The sequence below is a fragment of the Staurois parvus genome, unplaced genomic scaffold (assembly GCF_062004578.1).
Source record: "Staurois parvus isolate SC_StPar_1 unplaced genomic scaffold, SC_StPar_1.0 ptg000586l, whole genome shotgun sequence".
NCBI classification, from domain to species: Eukaryota; Metazoa; Chordata; class Amphibia; order Anura; family Ranidae; genus Staurois; species Staurois parvus.
In genome coordinates, this window is record NW_028318382.1 from 843,743 (window position 1) to 865,212 (window position 21,470).

Below are 21,470 nucleotides of genomic sequence, written 5' to 3' on the forward strand. Positions count from 1 at the left end.
GTGTTTAGAGATATACTGTCAGCCCAAATTCAGCCAAATGCAGCAAAGTTGATTGGACGGCGCTTCACAGTACAGATGGACAATGATCCAAAATATACTGCAAAAGCAACCCAGGAGCTTTTGAAGGAAAAGAAGTGGAATATTCTGCAATGGCTGACTCAATCACCTGATCTCGACCCAATTGAGCATGCAGTTCACTTGCTGAAGGCAAAACTAAAGGCAGAAAGACCCACAAACAAAGAAAAACTGCAGACAGCTGCAGTTAGAGCCTGGCAAAGCATCAGAAAGGAGGAAACCCAGTCTTTGGTAATGTCCATGGGTTCCAGACTTCAGGCAGTCATTGCCAGTAAAGGATTCTCAACAAAATATTAAAAATGAACATTTTATTTATGATTATATTTACTTGTCCAATTACATTCGAGCCCCTGAAAATGGAGGGACTGTATAAAAATGGTTGCAGTTCCTAAAATTTGTATTTGATATTTATGTTCAACCCCTTGAATTAAAGCTGAACGTCTGCACTTCAAATTCATTTGGATTGTTTCCTTTTAACTTATTCTGGTGGCATACAGGGCCAAAAGTATAAAAATTGTGCCTGTGTCAAAATATATATGAACCTAACTGTATATAGATGGAATTCTTTTTAATTGATTGATTATAGAGATCTACTTCAGGATATGCTGAACAACTTTCCTCCAGAACTCAATGGAGCTAAAGATTGCTTGAAAATCTCATGTGAAAATCGCAGCTTGTGTGGTCACCCTTAGGCTCAATCAGTAATACTGAGAATGTAATGGTTTTACATTCTAAAGAAATGTTGCTCCAACAAATACACGTATGTTCATTGAACATGTATGTACTGTAAGTATATGTGCACATTATGTTTATTAGAAATGAATCTTGGATCACTAGTTTATGCCTTGTAAAATAGTGACATATCAGCATTTGTTGTTCTAACAAAATCAAAGTTTGAGCTTCACTTAGAGAACACAACGTGAAATAACAGAGCACCCTGTGTGGGGCATCCTTAGAAGGGATGGCAAAAATGAATCTCAAAAATAGTAGAATCAAGAATATTGCATTATGAATGGATGTTGTATTAAATGCATAGTTGGGTGATCCTTTCCCCATAAAAATCGAAAATTTGGTAAAAGCAAAGCTTAAAGTATTAGCGCTAATTGGTTTAGAGACTTGGAGATAGTCAGATAAGACCACAATTTGGGTTACTAAACTTGTGGGAACAAAAAACCATTCTGCTTAGAAAAAAGTAAGAAGAATACTGGTGTGGAGATGACATCGTGTCAACTGGTAACTTAAAACTGGAAAAATATCACAGAAAATGGACAATCAAATGTAAACACAAAAAAGAGTAAATTAACAACACTGTACAGAATAAGGAATAAACTGAGAAAACTGCAAAAGAGAAAGACAGGAAACCTGGATAAAGGAAAAAAATATTGGAAGCTGACTGATATAGTACTCAGAAGGGAAAAGGTGATAATTAGCAAAAGTACAGTTAAGCAAGAGTATTGTGTAATGGATAAGAAAGTACATGTCCCAGTTATAGAAATAAAAGGCAAGAAAGTATACATGATGATTATGGTAGATAAAAAAGAATACAATAAACACATCTGGCTAGAGAAGAAAAGTGGTTGATGTATGGAAGAAAGTTTTATATGGAAGATGAGAAGCTCGTGAGAGGATAAACACACTGTTGAGAAAATTATTGACAGAAGAGGGGATTGTGAGAAGAACAAAAATATGGTGAGGCGCTAGAGACAATGGTCTTAAAAGGAAGGAGGAGGAGAGTGAGCCCATGTGAGATGCGTTTGTATGCGCTAGTTCTACTTACGCTGTACAAACGGAGAGTTTAGGTGGGGCTGGGAGAGCCGATGCTGCGTGTTGGAATACTGCACCCCCTCTGCTTCTGAGCCTCGTCTGACTGTGTTAAATATATCTGTGAATCTAGCAGCTGGGAGGGGGACAAAGAGACGGGAACCAGGGAAAGAAATAGAGACAAGAGACAGGAAAGCAGAAACAGAAGTAGGACAAGAGACAGAACAGCAGAGACCGAGTTATAGGGACATTTGACAGAAAAGCGGGAAAGTTTTAAGGACAAGGATCAGAGAAGCATTGACAGGCATAGCAGAACAAGATATATAGAGAAGCAAACAGGTATAGGAAAGGGGACAGAGAAAGTGGAAAGAGACCGGTAAAAAAGGACAAATATAAAAAGACAAAAACCATAGGCAGAAATTAATGTAAAAGGATAGACGTGTAAAATGAAGATAGACATTAAAAGCAAGATAGCATGAGATAAAGACACAAAAAATAAAGGTAACAGAGGGAAGCAAGAAGAAGTGCAAGGAACAGAAACAAAAAAAAAAAGGACAATAGCAAGAACCAAAGAAGGATGGGTAAGATGCAGTAAGAAGATAAAGAACAGAAAGTGAAGAATGGACACGAGTGTAGCACAATCACAGAAATAAAGATGATAGAAAGATGATATATACAAAAACAAAAAAAAGTAAACAGTAATAGTTATTATGGACACATCACAAAGCAGCAGTAGTGAAACCATGAAAATAAGATGGAAGAAGAAAACCAACATCAGCGAAAAATGACAGGAAATCAGAGAAAAAGAAAGAGATTTGGAAATCCAAGAAGAAAGGCAAAGATCAAGTGGAAGGGCCATAGCAAATATCGAGATTGGGGGGGGGGGGGGGGAGGGGAGAACGTTAAGGAAGCAACCAAGTTAAGGGAAAAAAGGGGGAAAAAAGAAGACAGATATCAACACAGAAAGAGCAGAGACACAGTAGCAATGTGAGTGACAAACACAAACAACATCTCATCACAAACAGCCAAGGACAGTGCCAGTCTCAACCCATCAGAAAGCAAGTAGGGGGCAAAGCCAACCCCAAACCCCCGCACATACAAACTGACAGAAACACAAGGGACTTCTGAATAAACTAATCTGAATCCACTGCCCATTGCAGCACCAACTGTAATGAAATATATTGACATCTTGGATTAAAATATTTCCATTTCCACTATATTGTTTTTCTTTTTGTTAACTTAATACATTTAAACATCATTTAGAAATTACATGTGATTTATTCAAATAAAAACAATTGCAGCATCCCATAATATCCTTATTCTAATAAAGTAGGAATAGGAAATAGATTTCTTTACTGGACTATCTATGCATATAATTTAACAGATTTCTGTGCCCCACTCCTATTACTTACGCTGTGCAAGAGGTGAATGGGGGAAGGATGGGGAGAGGGGCTGCTGAGCGACCGCTGCTTGAGGTCCCTCAGCTTCCAGGGCCCCCGAACCCCTCCTCACTGAGCTTAAAATGTCTGAGAACTTCAGCACTAGAGAGAACGGGGAGAGAAGAGGAGGTGAAGCCAGACAGAGAAAGAAGGAAAAATGATTATGAAGAGAGGATAAGTAGAGCAAGTCGTGAGGAGTAGAAATGTTATGAGTTGAACATGCAGAGTTTAATTTGACTTGTAAAAGGAATTTAAGACCATAGAAAACTGCAAGACAACATGGGTATTATTAAGGTAAAAATAAAAGCACACACTTAGGACATCCAGTATACCCTTCTGCTGAGTAAAAATGGCTATTCCAGTGTAAAATACTCAAGCTTTTTTTTTTAAAGTTGGAAAATGGTCATTTTTTGATGGGTTACATTGTCCAACCAGGCTATTAAAGCTAGATTTAAAGCTATCATATACATGTACAGAAAGGTATCAAATAAACAAATTTTTGGTTCTTTAATACCATAAGTGGCCTTAGCATATGGTACTTCTGTTTGATAGTATTGGGTGATCAGAAACAAAGGTAAAAAAGGTGATTTATGAGACCCTGTTATCAATGGCCCAATCTAGGGAGGAAAAATACCAGTAGGGAGGAAACTAGAGATGCCCAAAATTGTATCAGGCGTAAACTGAAGGTTTTGCCATGGCCTTCACAATCTCCTGACCTCAACATAATTGAAAACTTATGGATAGACCTTAAAAGAGCAGTGCGTGACAGACAGCCCAGAAATCTCAAAGAACTGGAAGACTTTTGTAAGGAAGAATGGGCAAAGATACCTCAAACACGAATTGAAAGACTCTTGGCTGGCTACAAAAAGCGTTTGCAAGCTGTGATACTTGCCAAAGGGGGCAGTACAAGATATTAACTCTGCAGGGTGCCCAAACTTTTGCAGACGCCATTTTTTTGTTTTGTGTTATTTTGAAAGTGTAAATGATGGAAATAAAATCTAACTTTTGTTGACATATTATAAGAATGTCTAATCTGTAATTTGATGCCTTTTGGAGATTTTTCCATCTTTCCTTGGCTTCTTTATGCACATTAATACAAATTTTTAGCTGGGGAGCCCAAACTTTCGATCCCCACTGTATGTTTTTGACTTTTTGCTATTAAACATGTCCAGAAAAAAAATTTAAAAAATCAAATTTCATTATAAATTTAGGCCAAATTGTATTCTGTTACATGTCTTTGCTAAAACAAATCCCAGTACGTGTAAATTAATTGGTTTACGTGAAAGTTAAAGCATTTACAAATTTTTTTTACTACGCGATCAGTGACTTATAGCAGGACTGCGGGACTGGGAGGAACTGACTTGGTGTCACTGACATTCCCAGTGACACCAATACGGTGATCAGTGTTAAAAAAAAAAGCATTGACATTGTACTAATGGTACTGGACAGCAAGGGCTTAACATGAGGGGCGATCAAAGGGTTAACTGTGTGCAGGGAGTGTTTTACTGGGGGCGGTGTCTGTGTGCTTCACTGTAATGACACTGCTCTGGATGGCCCTGTATAGAGCGACAGGAAAGCGGTTAAACAGGCACAGAGGTACAGCACGCATGTAAACGGTGTTTGCATCACACATGAGGTATTTCTGAGAACAATAATTCTAGTGCCAGTGCTCACATTTAACTATAAACTGTAAACCTGTAAAGGCTTTTAAAACGTCGCCTCTGGATAATTTTAGGTACGGTAGTTTGTTGCCATTTCTAAGTTGTGTGCAGTTTAAGTCTTGACATTATTGGTATCTGTTTACACTGCGCAACATCACCTTTTATATTTTATCAAAAAAGTGGGTATTATGTTGTTTTCGTGTTCATATAAGCTCATTAAATATTCATTTAAGTGTATTTTTGTTTCCTGAAAATGCGCATTTGATAAATGGCTTCACATTGTCCATTTTTTTGCATGTAGTCTCATATCGAAAATGAAGAGCTTACTAAATTCTCATACGACAGCATACAACTTTGGAAGTGTACTGTAATGTATTGACTTGTAATGTATTTTTTGTTTTCAAGCATGTGTGATTTTGGTTACTCATTTTTTTTCAGACGACTACTGTACTGATTAAATGAAAATAGTTCTTTCTGGTATTGTATGGGAAAAATTTTCATGCTTGTCCCTTCAGATAATTTCACATGAACTGTGGTGATCGGCTTTCCAAAGCTGTGTACTAACGATCAGATTATCGGACAATCACTCTGAAAGTGGTATTTTCCATGTGATTTTCTCATTGTGTGTACTAGGCTTAAGTCTGCTGTCTCTCCCACTGTCTGCAGTTTGGACTGACCATCTGTCTGTGGAATTACAGAAATATTGCATGTTAGTCAGCTGTTGCCCTTAGTGACACAGTAGCTCCACCAAACTCCATGATACATACAGTACATTAACTCTTTATCAAGACCTCTAACAGAATTACAGGATTAATTTTAAATTCATGAAGCTGGAAACAGAGAAAAGAGTTGGGACAGAATGCAGCACACATGTAACAATCAGAATTTTTGTATTGCTGATGCCCCAAGTCAAGATGCTTGCAGTGGCCAGTTGTAAATGGTTCTTTCACACTGAAAAACAACTATTTCAGTGAAATATCTTCTCAGTTCCAGAACAGCCATTGTCATAATATATAAAGCTAATATACTGTATTTTGCATTTGCCCCAAAACCCAGTATTCTGCTTTGTTTGTGTTACCCCTTTCATGTAACTGCATGTTTTTGAAAGCGTTTCTATCTCCTGTACCTATAAGGAGGTTTTTACTACCTTTTAGCCTTAGACTGTTCTGTAAATAGTTTGCACACTAGAAAGCAGGAAATACCCTTTTGCAAATGCCAAAATAAAAGATTAGTAGCAAATTAAGGGCTCATTCAGTTGGACATTTAGTACTGTCCTCCAAGCAGAGCCACTGCCAGCTGTGTGTGCATCCACTTCGGAGATACATGCAGGTAGCCCATAGAAGTGGATGCATACACAGTGGCTGCACACACTCAATCACATGTCAAAGTCTGACATGCAGGCAGGACCTGAACGCAGAAGAGCTGCATTCCAATCTGTGCACCTACTCATGTCCACATGCCAAACTTTGACATGCGATTATGTCTGTGCAACCACTGTGTGTATATCCACTTCTATGAGCTGCCTTCACACATCTCCAAAGTGGATGCACACTGTCAGAGTCTCTGCTAGGAGGATGCCACAAATTGGCCATCTGAATGAGCCCTAAATGTTTAATCATCCAATACTCTACATTTTATTTATGTCTGAGTACTCATTAAAACAACCATAACCCTCAGCTTTCTTGAGAGAGATGAATCACTTAGCCGAGGTGGAATTTCCCAGCCAATTATTATTGTCTTCACTGAGATTATGCAGAATAGGAAGTGTCTAACAGTGCTGCTCCTCCTCCTCAACAGATAAAACATGCACATTTAGTTGACACAAACATACATATTTGTAAAAAAAAAAAAATCTTTCAGCAGGGATTTTGAACCTGCACATCTGACCACCATTTACCATTTATAAGTAACTTCCAACCTCTCTACCAGTATTTACTCTTTCCCTGCAAGTTGGTGGGCAGACAACTTAAGTTATAGCTGTGGTACCATTTTGAATCAGCAGTTTGAGTCCTATAGGATGAACCCATAAAAAATAATTTGAGGGAGGTATGATAAACAGAAAACAACATGGCAATAGAGATGACCCTAATAAAGTGCATGAGTTTGTTTAGGTTATTTGCATGTTAGAATTGTTCTTATCAAGAATCAGCAAGTGTTTCGGAGAGACAAACTATACAATTTAATATATGGATACACTGAAGAGCTGGAATGGGTATAGAAGATGTAGATGGAATAGGATATGAACTGATGTAACCAGATGGTATATTCAAAGAAGTAGGTGGACACATGAAAAGACTTACTTCATTCAATGGTAGTAAGATGAGGAGCATTTTATTTGGCTAGAGCTACAATACCTTTCATTTCTTCATCCTCGGGGTTTGTATGTGTACTGTCTGATGACTCCTATGTGAGACAAGGAAATGGTAGAAAAAGAGACAAAAGGAGAACCATGGTTACAAGTACTTCCAAAACTATCACATACACAAATGTAATGAGTTATGACTAAAAACTATTTTAACTCCAGGATTGTAACACAAACCTAACCTGATGGACTAGAACTTTTCATCCTTTAGCACAAACCTCTAAATATCAACTCCACTCAAATCAGATGTTTGCATATTGCAAGTTGACTCACTTGCTGTCTTCTGATAACACAATCAGAGACTCAAGTGACAAGAGATTTCCCACCAGAAATGTTAGTTTCTCCCAAACATTACTTCCAAAAACAACTGTGCAAACCAGGTGTGAGGAATTTGAATCTTAGCTATGGTCTTATGGCATGGTAGTACTACCAGGATCTCTACCACTATCTCTGAAAGGTTTTGAAAGCTGGTGAGGAATTTAACATACCACTATATTCCAAAAATGTTTGTGGTAGAGCTGACTTCCAAAACAAATCTAAATGAGGTTTGGGCACATTGTTGCAGAGTTCAGTATTCAGTCAGTTCAATTTAGTAGCCATCTGGTTATTTTAAAACAGGAGGGAATATCAGTTTTCATTGGCAACAGCAGAACAGGCCTGAAAAAGATGCACACGAACATTCCAATGGTTTGTCCAGCCCTGATTAAGGATGCATTGACACCTGCAAATGCATCCTGTTGGCTATTACATGAGAGAGCCCCAGCGGGAGTTCCCAGGATTAGCTGTGAGTAGGCAGCCCTACTGAAAACAATGAGAGGCTGTCAGCTCTTGCAGCTAATCACGCCCACTCACATGTGAGTAATTGGCCATGGGAGCGAGAGTGATTAGCTGCAAGAGCCGGCAGCCTCCCATTGCTTTCAATGGTGCTGCCTACTTGAACCTAATTGTGTGAACACCAGCTGAGGTTCTCACATGTAATCCTGATATGTGCCTGTTGTACCATGTACTTGTATGAAAAAATATCCTGTTTTCTTTGTATTGCTTCCTTTGTGTGAAATCTCTGGTGTTCCTGCCAGTCACTCTGCTTTCCTATTAAAAACTGACTACACTAGGCATGATAGCACAGGATGGTCAGTTCTCTAGCTGTGCTGGGAACTCAGTGTGCTCTCCTCCAATGATCAGGCTTTTGCTGACAACACCCCCACCCCCCTGCCCCACATAACCTTACTGGGAAGATCAGTGTTCTGCTGTTTCTCCTTCCCCAGTTTTAATAAAAAAGGAAAAAAGTGTATATAATGTTTTTTTACATCTATACAGAAATGTTTTGCCTTTCATTTCTATTTTAAACTTGAATGGGTTGTGTTACTAGGTGAGGGTTCGCAATCACTGTAAGTGAGTAACAAAGAGCCAAATGCGTTTGTTGAGGCACAGGTTAATTTATGGGATTAAAGGGACAAGAGAAAATGGAAAGATGCTTAAAGTGACAAAAAAAATTATTTATATATATATATATATATATATATATATATACACACACACACTGTATATATTTATTAAATACATAAGTTTCCAATCAAGTATGTATTATTAATTCAAAAAGGTACCCTCTATTGTTCTCAGCATCCTCAAAATCTCCACTCCAGAATCCTTTGTTTTTTTGCTGCTGTGATCCAACTTCCTGTTAGAGGGTAGCTACATTCTTTGTTTATGGCCCCACTGTGTGTAGGGACATTATCATTCTCTTGCTTGCTCCTGAGAAGAACTAGAGACTATGGATTGTAGACTATGGGATCTGTAGTATGCATAGAGATGTGCATGTAACTGCAAATAAGATGCACTGCACCTTTTAAACAAATAGAAGTGAAGAGGAAAGAAGAGATTTGGTAGCTTGTGAAGGATGTTACAAGGAGGAGGAACATTTTTTTTAATGAAAAATGGATTACAGGGTCATTAAGTAGTAGATATGTAAGGATGATTTTGGAAAATAAGGATATTGTTTAGAGTCACTTTCCGCCCGCCCGCAATGTACTGACGACGGACGGAAGCTACAGGAACAGCGACGTACCTGTATGTTGCTGGTGTTGTTCCAACATGGGGGGGCTCTTTGCCTCCCCCCCACATCTGCTGAATTAAGATCCCAGTGAACAGGACCCGGTGATCATGTGATCGCTATGCGATCACATGATCACAATGACAACAAAGTTGTTATGAATCAATCAAAAAGTCTCTCACATGTGGTATCTCCATACTTGGGAGAAGTAGCAGAATGTGTTTTGGGGTGTTATTCCACATATACCCATGGCATGCATGAGCAATATATCATTTAAGCGCTAACTTTGCGTAAAAAAAACAATTGTTTTGTCATTTTGTCATTTAAGTGCCAACTTTGCGTAAAAAAAAAACAATTGTTTTGTCATTTTCCAAAAATTTGTGACAAAAAATAAAATCTTCCATGGACTCAGCATGCCTCTCAGCAAATTCCTTGGAGTGTCTACTTTCCAAAAAGGGGTAATTTGAGGGGAGGGGTTGTTTGTACTGCCCTAGCATTTTAGTACCTCAAAAAATGTGATAGGCAGTCAGAAAGTAAAAGCTGCGTAAATTCCAATATATATACCATAGTTTGTAGACGCTATACCTTTCACACAAACAAATTGATATACACGTATTGGGATTTTTTTTTTACCAAAGACATGTAGCAGAATACATTTTGGCCTATATTTATGAGTAACCTGGAGTTTACTGGATATTTTACATAACTGAAAGTAGAAAATGTTGTTTTTTTTTGTTTATATCACAAAAAAACGCCAGTGGTGATCCAATACTACCAAAATAAAGTTCTATTTGTGTGAAAAATGACATACATTTTGTTTTGGTACAGTGTTGCATGACTGCGCAATTACCAGTTGAACTAGCGCAGTGCCGAACAGCAAAAAAATAGCCTGGTCATTAAGGGGGGTAAATCTTCCCGAGGGCAAGTGGTTATTCAATCTATAGTTACCTAAGGACATGCATGGTGAAAAAGGTGAATCAATACAATATGATCTTTCAATAGTTCATTAGAAAAAATATCATTTGGATTTTGAGTAGTTGCTACATATAGGCTGTTCACTTTGCAAGGCAGAATTCTGTTGACTTTCATCATCCAACCATGTGCAAGCAAAAATACTGTTTTTTAATGTATTTTCCTTGCATGTGATTCTTTGCAAAATTGATATTTTACCACATTAACTAAGCTAGGTTTAGCTTAGTTTTGACCTCTTTAAGTAAATATGTTATTTGTAAATGGATCAACACAGTTAAAAGCCAAAACCTAAATTACAATTAAGACTGATGTACATCAGTAGCCGCACTGAACGCACAGCTACCGGTGTGTGGTCAGAGGACATAGAGCTGAAACGCCTATCCTGGCACATCATATTTTGCTTCTTATTCTTTTTTTTTTTAACAGTAATATGTGCTGTTTTAATAATGTACTCTTATGATTATAAGTCGTTTGAGCCAGAAGTTAAAATTAATAGTCCAGGCATAACAGCATGCAGAACCAACTCCACTTTCTGTTTTACTCTGAAATAGAAACTGGCATAGGTAACGCACACAGACCTGAAGCAGGTCTATCTACTTTGCACCAGTTTCCCGTTAGTTTCCCTCTATATGATCTAGTTAGCAGCTATACTTTTGCTCTGTTTTTTCCACCAACATGAACTGAGAATAATAACATACAGATAAGTGGATACAAACATAACAGTACTTTGTCAACTGCCGCATGGTAGCAGTTGTCAGGTCATAACTTTCACTCTTAATGAGGCCATTTTATTGTTTTGATGCACCTAAAATATACTGCTGTTTTGCCAATAAATAACCCCCTCCCCCATCAGAAAAAAATACATAGAAATGCTTGATATACACAACACAATGCCTCTCCCAAAATATCAGATTTATACTTCACATCAACAAAAAAACATTAGGGATCGAATGTAGCACATCTTGTTTTCTCAGCTAAAGCATCTCATCACTAGAGTCTACCAATCAAACTTTTATCATAACGCAAACAAGACCCCTGCCAGCAATATGTCTGTAGTAAAATATTTGTGTATGCATTACAACACAATGCACCAACTAGTGGCTATGTTTAGAATTACACCACGTATACTATGGTGAGAATCTCTCACACAGCCCTTCCTCTGGTGCCTCCAGAGTAAAGAGGTGCATGAAACATGACACATGAAGAGAGAGGTAAAGATATGGCAAATACCTTTATCCCGTCCACCAGGTTATGAATTACTGTGGTTTGAGGCTCCTACAGAGGAAGAAAGAATGAGAAATGGGAAGGAGGAGAGAACAAGAAAAGGTAGGGGATAAGAAGAGGAGTAAGGAATTGGGGTGTCAGGGATGTGGAGAGGTCAAGGAGAGGATGGGAGGAGAGATGACAGGGTAGCAGGACTGAGAAGATGGAAGAGCGGCAGGGCATGTAAAGACTGCTTCACAAATCACAGACCTCAAACTACCCCACAGAAAGATTACAGACTAATCTAAGCCACAGACAGATAACAGACTTCCCGCTCCAAAGACAGACCACAAACTTTTCGGAACCACAAACAAATTAAAAACACGTATCCCTAAGCCCACAGATAGACCTTCCTGAGACAAACCACAAATGTCTGAACTCCAAAGAACACAAAACAAACTTTCCAAAAAATAGACAGGAAGAAGGCAGCACTCCATTTACAGACAAGGCAGAAAATGCCCTTATACCCGCCTTCGCCCCAACAGTTTTGCATCCCACAAAATATCACAGATGAACAAACAGTGTGGTTCATTCTAACCCACTTCTCATACCAAGGCAGCTGGTGGAATAGGCCCCTTCGGACTAGTCACTCCAGCGCTGTTCTTAGTGCTGTTCGTCTGAGGCTTAGGAGAGAGACAAAGATGAGACTGATTGTCAGCAATGAAGCAGAACTGTGTGGACTGCTGTATGTAACACCATATAAAATATACAAGCCAGGAAGACTATTTTGAAGCAGTACTGCAGAGGCTTGTATTAAAGAGCTGAAGGTAAAAAGTAAAACCAAACGGTAATTTGTAATTCTTTGTACTATATTTCTAAAATCTGTCCACTCAATTTACTTTAGTCCGAGTTTATATTATCCATTCCAACCACATTAAGCAGGTATCTAATGTAGCTTCTTGGTGGTGCTTCAGCTTTTTTGCCACATGGTTCTGTGTTGAGCAACATCCCTTTCAGTGAACTACAGAGGATGGTGCAAAGAAAATGCAAACATATGATCTGCATTTTTGCAGGCTTGAATTTAGGAAACAAAAATAGGGTAGAGTAGCTAACAGCACAAGATGAATGTTCAGCAGGTGGGCTGTGTCACCAAATTGTCCTTAGATGCTAAATACTCAAGTTTGACCAAAGTATTTTATGAGCCCCTAGATAAAATTGTTCATAAATTAAGGAGGTTGTTAAAATACATTGTAATGTAAATGCTTGCTCTTTTGTGCACGTTTATTGGTTTATTTTATAGAAGACATACTGTAGATTATTGCTGTATATCAATATTACCTTTCCAACATCCGTCTTCTTGTTCAGCAAACTCTTAGCTGCTGCAGGAGGACCAAGAGATAAAGAATAAGGTCAGAATGCATGAAACTGTCACCACTGATATATTTAATATATTCCTGGCAGCATGGGATTATTTTTAGGAATATATTTGATCTATTTCACCTCTGTGAACCATGACCCTGATGTGTCTCATAATGTGAGACCAATATCTCAGGGAGAATAGTCGGAATTCCGGTCATTATGAATATATATGATGGAGAAGTATGTGTTCATGAAGAACAAGATGAGTTATGGATAGTATATATATTTCCTAGGTAAGAAACTAAATTATTGTATGCTGATAAGTCTGTCTATCCTAAATCACGCTTGCCAGAATTCATATTTGCACTGCAGGGGTTAACAGTTTAGAAATATGGCTTCCTGAGTGACATACTTTTTGTTGTGATCATCATAGCTGTTCCATGTGCTTGTCATATATTGCCGTGCCACATGTGTGGATTGTAATTTATTTTTTTACAGCAACATTGGAACATTTTGGAAGCTGACAGGTCTTCTCCAATACCTCTTCAGGATATTTGCATACTGTTTTTTTAATCATTATCTTGTCTTCTTTAACATGGAAAAGCTGCAGGTTTGATATCCAGTGTTTAAAAAAGGTCTTGCATAGACCATTCTTTTTTAAAGTGAAACTCGAGCCGAAACATTTATTGCAGTTTTTTCTGTAAGCAAGGGTGAAGACTTTTTTTTATTGCTGTCTGTGTTCTCACTGGGGAGATTCACTCTTACTTTTACAATGGTCACTAGGACAGAAACTTTGGTTATGACCCGTCCACACTTCCAGAACTTGAAAAACAATGTTGTCTGAAAGTAAAAAAGTTTCTAAATAGCTTTAATGCTAGTGAGCTGAGCTGCTATGAAAAATAAAGAGCAAGGCGGTCATAGCAGAAAATAGAGACAGTGAAGGTGAGCTGTGTGGGTCTGGAGGAGAGTGGGAACACAGAAGCTGAGATAGAAAATAAGTAGGTTGCTTGGCTTTCACTTTGCCCTACATATTACTATCCTTGTACGCCTTACATTTTGGAACTGTTTATATCAGGTTTATTTAATAAAGCATTCCATCAATCTTAGCTCTGGGTTTCAGTTGCTGTACCTAGGATGGAAAGGTGAGGGAGGTTGACAGTATTTTAGCTGTTAAAGGATCAGGAGAACAGGGTAGGAGGAAAAGGAGGAGTGGACACAATATGTGATCAAATAGGAGAAGGAGGATGCATGGGTGTTCCCCAGTGAGACAAAAAAGGAAAGCAGGAAAATATGAATAAATTTCATATTGTGACCCACGCCTGAGACCTTTGACATATCGCCTTCTGACAAGAGGGTGAGCAGTACGAAGGAGGTCACACATCTACTCTCTCGCCAGATCAGGGACATACAAATATAAGAATGGCAGATGGACTGGGGGTTAATAAAATAAGTAAAATTTAACTGAAAGTGCAATTGCACCTTAAGCACTTAGCCCCACAGACTGGCATATCATCCTTCGTACTACCCTTGTCAATCTACATTAAAGGATGGCTAACTTTAAAATGGTAATGTGCTATTACTGGATCATGCAATGGGCAAATGAGCAGACACAACCTCTTTTCACTTGTGTTGGTGGTGTCAATCTGATGCCCGTCCCCTTTGCATACTTGGTGGACTTGTGGGGAAATCCAGGTATATTGGAACACAATTTCTCAATTACATGCAAAAAGTCTTTAAGCATCTCTTGACCCCTAATGTAAGTTTGTTTGGATGCCAATATAGTACTCATTTTGGTACAGATAAAAATGTCATATTTCTGATTGCCAAATGCCTAAGTTTTGGAAAGTAACTAATTCTTCAATAAAAATGACATCTGGGGCATCCAGTCATTTAAAGTTGAAGTAAAGAGATGTATATGTCTAGGCTTTTTTTTTGTACTAAGTTTACTTTTCAAAGGTTTACCTTACTAAATATTTAACTACAGATGTATTTATTCTATTTCTACCAGCTGGGGCTGTAGGCAGGGATAATTTAGAGAAATAAAATAGCTATGTGTTGCAGTATACTGGATCCACCCCAATAAAAAACATTTCTGAGGTGGACTTATTCTTTAAGTGGAAGATGATTTCCAGCACAGACCCTCTTTAAAGAAGCAAAGGTGTTTTTTCCTAATAGCAAATACTAAACCATACAAAATAGAACTTTCAATGTCCTGCCTGGAAAATGCAACCCGCCAACAAATATATTTTTAATGTACAAACAATGTTAAAATAATCCCATAAACAAAGTAGTCCTACACTACTTCCATTCATGGGATCTACTGGCATCCTCTGCTTTCCTTTACTGCATGTTCTGGACTGTTTGATGCTTATGTGTGGACACTTGTTCTTGAGATGAGATCATGAATACTTTCATCAGGTTATATCCTATAAAAAGTCACTCAGAGATTACATCCCTTTACATATGTAAGTGAATTTAATAATGATATGTTAATTTTAAATGATTCTGTTTGGCATTACAATGTATGTTATCATTTTTTATGAATGGATCATAGGTTTATGGACTTGAGAACAGTTACCGTATCCGACTTTATAGGACATATGACAATATAGTCCATAATGTTGTGATATGTAATTTTTTTATATATTTATTCTTATATTTGGGTCCTTTATTTATAGGAAATTTTACCATTGTACAATAAAAATATATTTTTTATTATAAACTTTTCTTGTTAGGAATTGTATTTTTCTGGCAGCACACCGAAGGTCCTATTTTGCTCTCAGGAAAAGGATGTGTAAGTATAATTTTTCAATATGAGATTCCACTAATTCTGTAAAAGACAGTATTGTTTTTTTCCTAATGCAGCTCTCTTTTTTATTTGAGATAATTCCTGGGTATGCAACATGACCATATAACATAAGGATACTCTATGCATATTGTATGTATGTAAAATTGTAAGTTTTTGTAACGACTTCTGTCAATCAAGGATGACAGAAAATAGCTAATCATTTGACAGCTTTTAAAGGGATTGTTCAAGGGGGGACTACTTTGTGCTTGGGTCCCAGGAAAATAGGTGATTTCCAGCTTTTTGACTTTTGGTTTACAAAGCGCCGTTAATAACTGTACCACTGTGGTTCACATGACACCAGAATAGTAAAGCCTGCTTATCTTACGGAAATATCACTTCCACTGACAAAACAGGATATAAAAGGATAACCAAAGTGCTAGAACTTACCTTGCAATAAATAGAAAAGGAACGGAAGAATACATAGTAGAAAGAGAGAGGCAAGGGATGAAAGCAGAGATAGAACATAAAAGAAAGAAGCCAGAATTAGGAAAGTTAAACAGAAGGAGAGAGAAAAAGAGAAATAGTGAAACAGTGAAAAAAGACAGGGGGAAGAGGAAAAGATACATATAGGTAAAATACACAAGGTGGGCACTGTCAAATGGCAAATCTGTGCATATACTTCGGGCATCAGCAGGCTGGCAAGACAGGACATCCAACACATGCCTAGCCATGAAAATACTGTCCATCTACAACACTCACCCCAACTTTTTTGCTCTCTGCCTATAATACAGTATGTTTGTCAAAGTGTGGAAAACACTGCATTTGTGTTCATTCTATACAGTGGGATATGAGACTTGAAAGAGGAATTTGCAGAAATACTGTAGTCAAACTGTATGCAGATAGGCTGCTTGGTAATTGATATCACTTGTGTTCAAGTGAACCTGACCTAGCCTCAAAAATGCCTAATGTAACATCGCTGTTGAAATGAACACACCCATTGGTTCCTGCAAGCACCCTTTGAATTGAAACCTGGGTCAATGTGGAGCCCCTTGGCTCAGATTGTATACAGTGCATTGACTACTCTCAAAACTGATTTTAAGTCCCAACCCTTATCACCACTAGACTACATATGCTGTCACTCAGCTGACAAATAGCAGAAACACAGAGGTTATAGAGCTTGACAGCTGAATGATAGTAGATGGAGTGGCAAAAGACAATAGTGCCTGCCCTTTTTAGCCTCATGCACACATGAAGAAAAAAAGCTACCTTTAAAAGCATTTTTCTTTTTTTTTTTGTGCCTCTGAATGCAGTTCAATATTTTCCATTGGACAGAAACCTCTGTGTTTCTGCACGTTGTGGTGTTTAGATTCGTGTTTTAAAATGCCTCAAACCTGCATTCAGAGAGAAGTGTATTGGTATAATTTTTGAATATATAGTATACAAAAAAACACACGCGCATAATTTTATTTCTAGTGGCTAGAACATTCCACTAGAATGAAATACATGCATATGTCTCTAAGCTCCATATGCGCATCAGTGCACGTAAATAGGTACCAGGCCGAGCATGTTTTACACTAGATTTTTCTGCCAGCTCCTGGCTGGGATTATTTTATTACGCCTGTGTGCATGCAGCCTTAAAGTGGTTCTAAAGAGGCTCCTATTTAATTTGAGCCCATCCACTTTTTGTTGGGCCTATGTTTTTCAGGCCTTTCCAAATTTGTAAGGAAACTTTCCTCCCATGTTTTAACAGCGGCCAGGAGAACCATTCCCATGCATTGGCTTTCTACACGATCAGAATTGGTGAAGGTCATAGTAGAGATTAGAAGAATGGAGTACCTCATTGTTTTGGATGCTAACTCTGTCCCCACTTTTGAGGCAGTTTGGGAACCGTGGGATCTTTCCATTTCCGATTTGCCTACTCAATTGTCTGAAAATGGTGGCTAATTCATTGTTATGTACTGACATTGTATGTACCTACAGTATATGCCTCTCATCGATGAGTCCATTTGTTCTTTTATTGCTTTGTGATTGTTACTTCATGATTTTGTGCAACTCTATTTGTTGTAAGCATTTTGAAAATCAATAAAAAGTCAATTATAAAAAAAAAGTGGTTCTACAGGCTCGAAGTTTTTTACCTTCATGTATACTATGCATGAAGGTAAAAAACCTTCTTTGTGCAGCGGCCCCCCCAGCCCCCCCCCCCAATCCTTACCTAAGCCCCCTTCGATCCAGCGACATTCTCAACAGTTTCTACTGTCTGGGAACTCTTCCTCCTCATTGGCTGAGACAGCGGCGGGAGCCCATTGGCTCTCGCTGCTGTCAAGCTCAGCCAGTGAGCCAATGAGGAGAGAAGGGGGTGGCGCTTCCGAGCCACAGCTCTATGTGTCTTATGGGTGCATAGAGCAGCGGCTTGGGGACAAGCGCGCAATGGTGCTCTCAGGGCATGTAGGTTTCCCTGGGGGCACTGCTCGAGGGGGAGGAGCCAGGAGCACCAACGGGGACCCAAAAAGAAGAGAATCGGGGCTGCTCTGTGCAAAATCACTGCACAGAGCAGGTAAGTATAGACATGTTTGTTATTTAAAAAAAACAAACAAAAAACAACAAAGCTTTAGTGTCACTTTAAACTGTTGTCACTTTAGTATGCACTTTTTAGACCAGTCAGGTTTGCTATAACATAGTTTCTCCATGAAGGAGCTTAACAGTAAAATAAGCCAAAATGAGGTATGAAGTCTGGTGTCTTGGAGGTTCTGTCACAGAAACCTGAGCAAGGTATCTTTGCAGCAGCTCCTTTAACAACATTTCTTTCTAAGCACTGCTAAGTTTAGCCAAGATCACCTTTAATTCTCCCATATATAAGATAATGAAGGGCATTTTATCACTGAATGAACTAAAGCTGGCCATAGATGGATCAAAATTTGCCTGGTTCCTGGTTCAGCAGAGACAGGATTAATTTTGATCCATCTATGGCCATGTTGGGGGAGTCCTGCTATCAGCATACAATGATACGGAGGGGAGGATTCCCGCATCCACATTGAATGTTTGAATGGGGTAATTGGCTCAGTTTTTTGTTTAGCCTGCCAGCTGTGCAAAATAAACTGAACCATGTATGGCCAGCTTTAGGCTAGCTATACACATGCCAAACAAGAGAAATCTAAGAGATTCCCAAATTGAAGCTAAACAGTGTGGATAGAGAAATCTCCCCTTCTGGCAATTTATTCCAGCCAGCATCCACAACTGTCTTAATAACCAAAGAGTGGACGTATTTGACTGGATGCAGATTAACTTACAATTTTACACCTAGTTTCTTTGATTTTTAGCCAAAATTTGTCGAGTTGGGTGGTCCTGGCATTATGGCAGAATTAATTCAGTGGACAGCATTAGCTCTTTCTTTTAAGGAGTCTGTACATCTTTTTTATAAGATGTAAAGTGTTTATACAATGATAAGCCATAACATTATGACCACCCACCTAATATTGAGTAGGTCCCCCATATGCTTCCAAAAAAGCCCTGACCCATGGAGGCACAGACTCCACTAGACCTCTGAAGGTATGCTATGGTATTTGGTACTAAGCCATCAGTAGCAGATCCTTTGAGTCATGTAGGTTGTGAGGTGGGGCCTCCACGGATCAGACGTTTTCCAGCATATCTCACAGATGCTCGATCTTGGATCTGGAGGATTTTAAAGCCAAGTCAACACCTCCAAACTCAATTTTGTGGTCCTCAAACCATTCTTCAACCTTTTTTTGCAGTGTGGCAGGGTACAATATCCCACTGAAAGAGGCCACTGCTATCAGGGAATACTGTTTCCATGAAGGGGTACTTGGTCAGCAACAATGTTTAAGTAGGTTGTATGTGTCACAGTAACATTCACATGAATGGCAGGGCCCTCGGTTTCCCAACAGAATATTTCCCAAAGCTTCACATGGCCTCCACCAGCTTGACTTCTTTCCATACTGCATCCTGGTGCCATCTCTTTCCCAGCTAATGGACGCATACACAGCCATCCATATGATGTAAAAGAAAATGTGATTCATTAGGCCTTCCATTGCTGTGCTTCCATTGCTCTGTGGTTCAGTTCTGATGATCACATGCCCATTGTAGGCAGTTTTGGCTGTGGACACAGGTCACCATGGGCATCCTGACAAGTCTGCAGCTACGCAGTCCTAAATGCAACAATCTGCTATGTCCATTTTTTCTGCTTTCAACACATCAAATTAAGGGACAACATATTCACTTGCTGCCTAATATATCCCACCCCTGTTCAGGTGCCATTGTAACAAAATAATCTGTTTTTCACTTTATCTGTCAGTGGTCATAATGTTATGTCAATTAATGTCTTCTAGAAACAACTGCTAAAATCCTTTAAACAAAAATCACATGTAACTTATAAACTCAGATACAGTCTCTATATAAATATGAGGTCCTACAAGAAAACATATGTACTGCTTTGAACGAATCTGTATACAGGGAGACACATTAAATTGAGTATAGAAAGTTGGAGGTGTTATTTATATTAGCATGTTGGGTTTCACATTTGTTTGTGCCTATGAAAATTACTTAACCTCTTGAGGAAAAGCCAAAGGTAAATGTTTTTTTTTCTAGAACTGCAAAAGAAAATGGGCGCTTAGTAGATGCTATCAAGCTCCTGTTTATGTATTATTATTGTAACTCACTGTACTCTAAAAAGTAGCTTTGTACACCTTTATGCAAATGTATAATTTACCAATTTGTGTTACTGTCTTACTAGGTTTAGCTTTCTTAGCTGCACTCTATACCATTCAAACACTGACAGAACACTGGCAAGGGCATAGACTACTTTTCACAATACAACATCTAAATATTCTTTTTGAACAGTGACACTCACATACAACGTGTACACACACATGCACTGTACATGTATACACAGAACTGCTGAGGAGCACAGTGAGGTCATTGTACCATAAATGCCATGTACACTATCAGATAATTGCTGGGTTGTACCTCAACACATGCCATGCAGATGACATGCCCAAGCATACAGCATGCTCCAAGGTACACACACTACATGCAGCGTCTCCAAGTGGACACCCAAAAAGGCCCCTTATATGCTACCTACAGTGCATTCATAAAGTATTCAGACCCCTGTCACTTTTTTCAATATTGTTATGTTGCAGCCAGATACTAGAGTTGTTTACATTAATTTTTTCCTTATTAATCTACCCTCAGTACCCTATGATGACATAGGGATGACAGGATTTTAGAAAGGTTTCAGATAAATGGAAAAGGAAAAACTGAAAAATCACATTGGCATAAGTATTCAGACCCTTTGCAACAACACTTGAAATTTAGCTCAGATGTCTCCTGCTTCTCTTGATTGTTACTGAGATGTTTCTACACCTTGATTGGAGTCCACCTGTGGTAAATTAAATTGATTGCACATAATTTGGAAAGGCACACACCTCTTTATAAAAGGCCTCACAATGCAGAAGTCAGAGACAGGATTACTGTAAGGCACAGATATGGGGAAGGCTACAAAAGAATTTCTGCTGCACTGAAAGTTCCCAAGAGCAAAGTGGCCTACATAATTCTCAAATGGAAGATGTTTGACACAACCAGGACTTTTTCCAAGAGCTGGTTGCCTGTTGAACAATCAGGGAGAAGGGCCTTAGTAAGAGAGGTGACCAATAACCTGATGGTCACTCTGACTGAGCTCCAGAGATCCTGTCTGGAGACGGGACAATGTTCTAGAAGGACAACCATCACTGCAGCCCTTCACAGATCTGGGCTTTATGGCAGAGTGGCTAGACGGAAGACTAACACA

At 38.7% G+C, this 21,470-nt stretch overlaps 1 protein-coding gene across 21 annotated transcripts in view; it reads right to left on the bottom strand.

The window, feature by feature from the left end:
* Positions 1-21,470, bottom strand: part of CAMK2B (calcium/calmodulin dependent protein kinase II beta) — a 208,684-nt gene that overhangs the window by 13,092 nt on the left and 174,122 nt on the right. For 3 of the 21 annotated variants that reach the window (XM_089692417.1, XM_089692412.1, XM_089692411.1), the window contains 6 exons: positions 12,862-12,899; positions 12,135-12,206; positions 11,551-11,595; positions 7,291-7,339; positions 3,249-3,377; positions 1,853-1,972 (listed from right to left, as the gene is read on the bottom strand). In XM_089692417.1, the coding sequence (XP_089548543.1) occupies positions 1,853-1,972; positions 3,249-3,377; positions 7,291-7,339; positions 11,551-11,595; positions 12,135-12,206; positions 12,862-12,899 (453 nt within the window). Of the gene's footprint in view, positions 1-1,852; positions 1,973-3,248; positions 3,378-7,290; positions 7,340-11,550; positions 11,596-12,134; positions 12,207-12,861; positions 12,903-21,470 lie in introns of all 21 variants that reach the window. The other 18 variants (XM_089692425.1, XM_089692426.1, XM_089692433.1 and 15 more) reach the window with 11 other exon arrangements.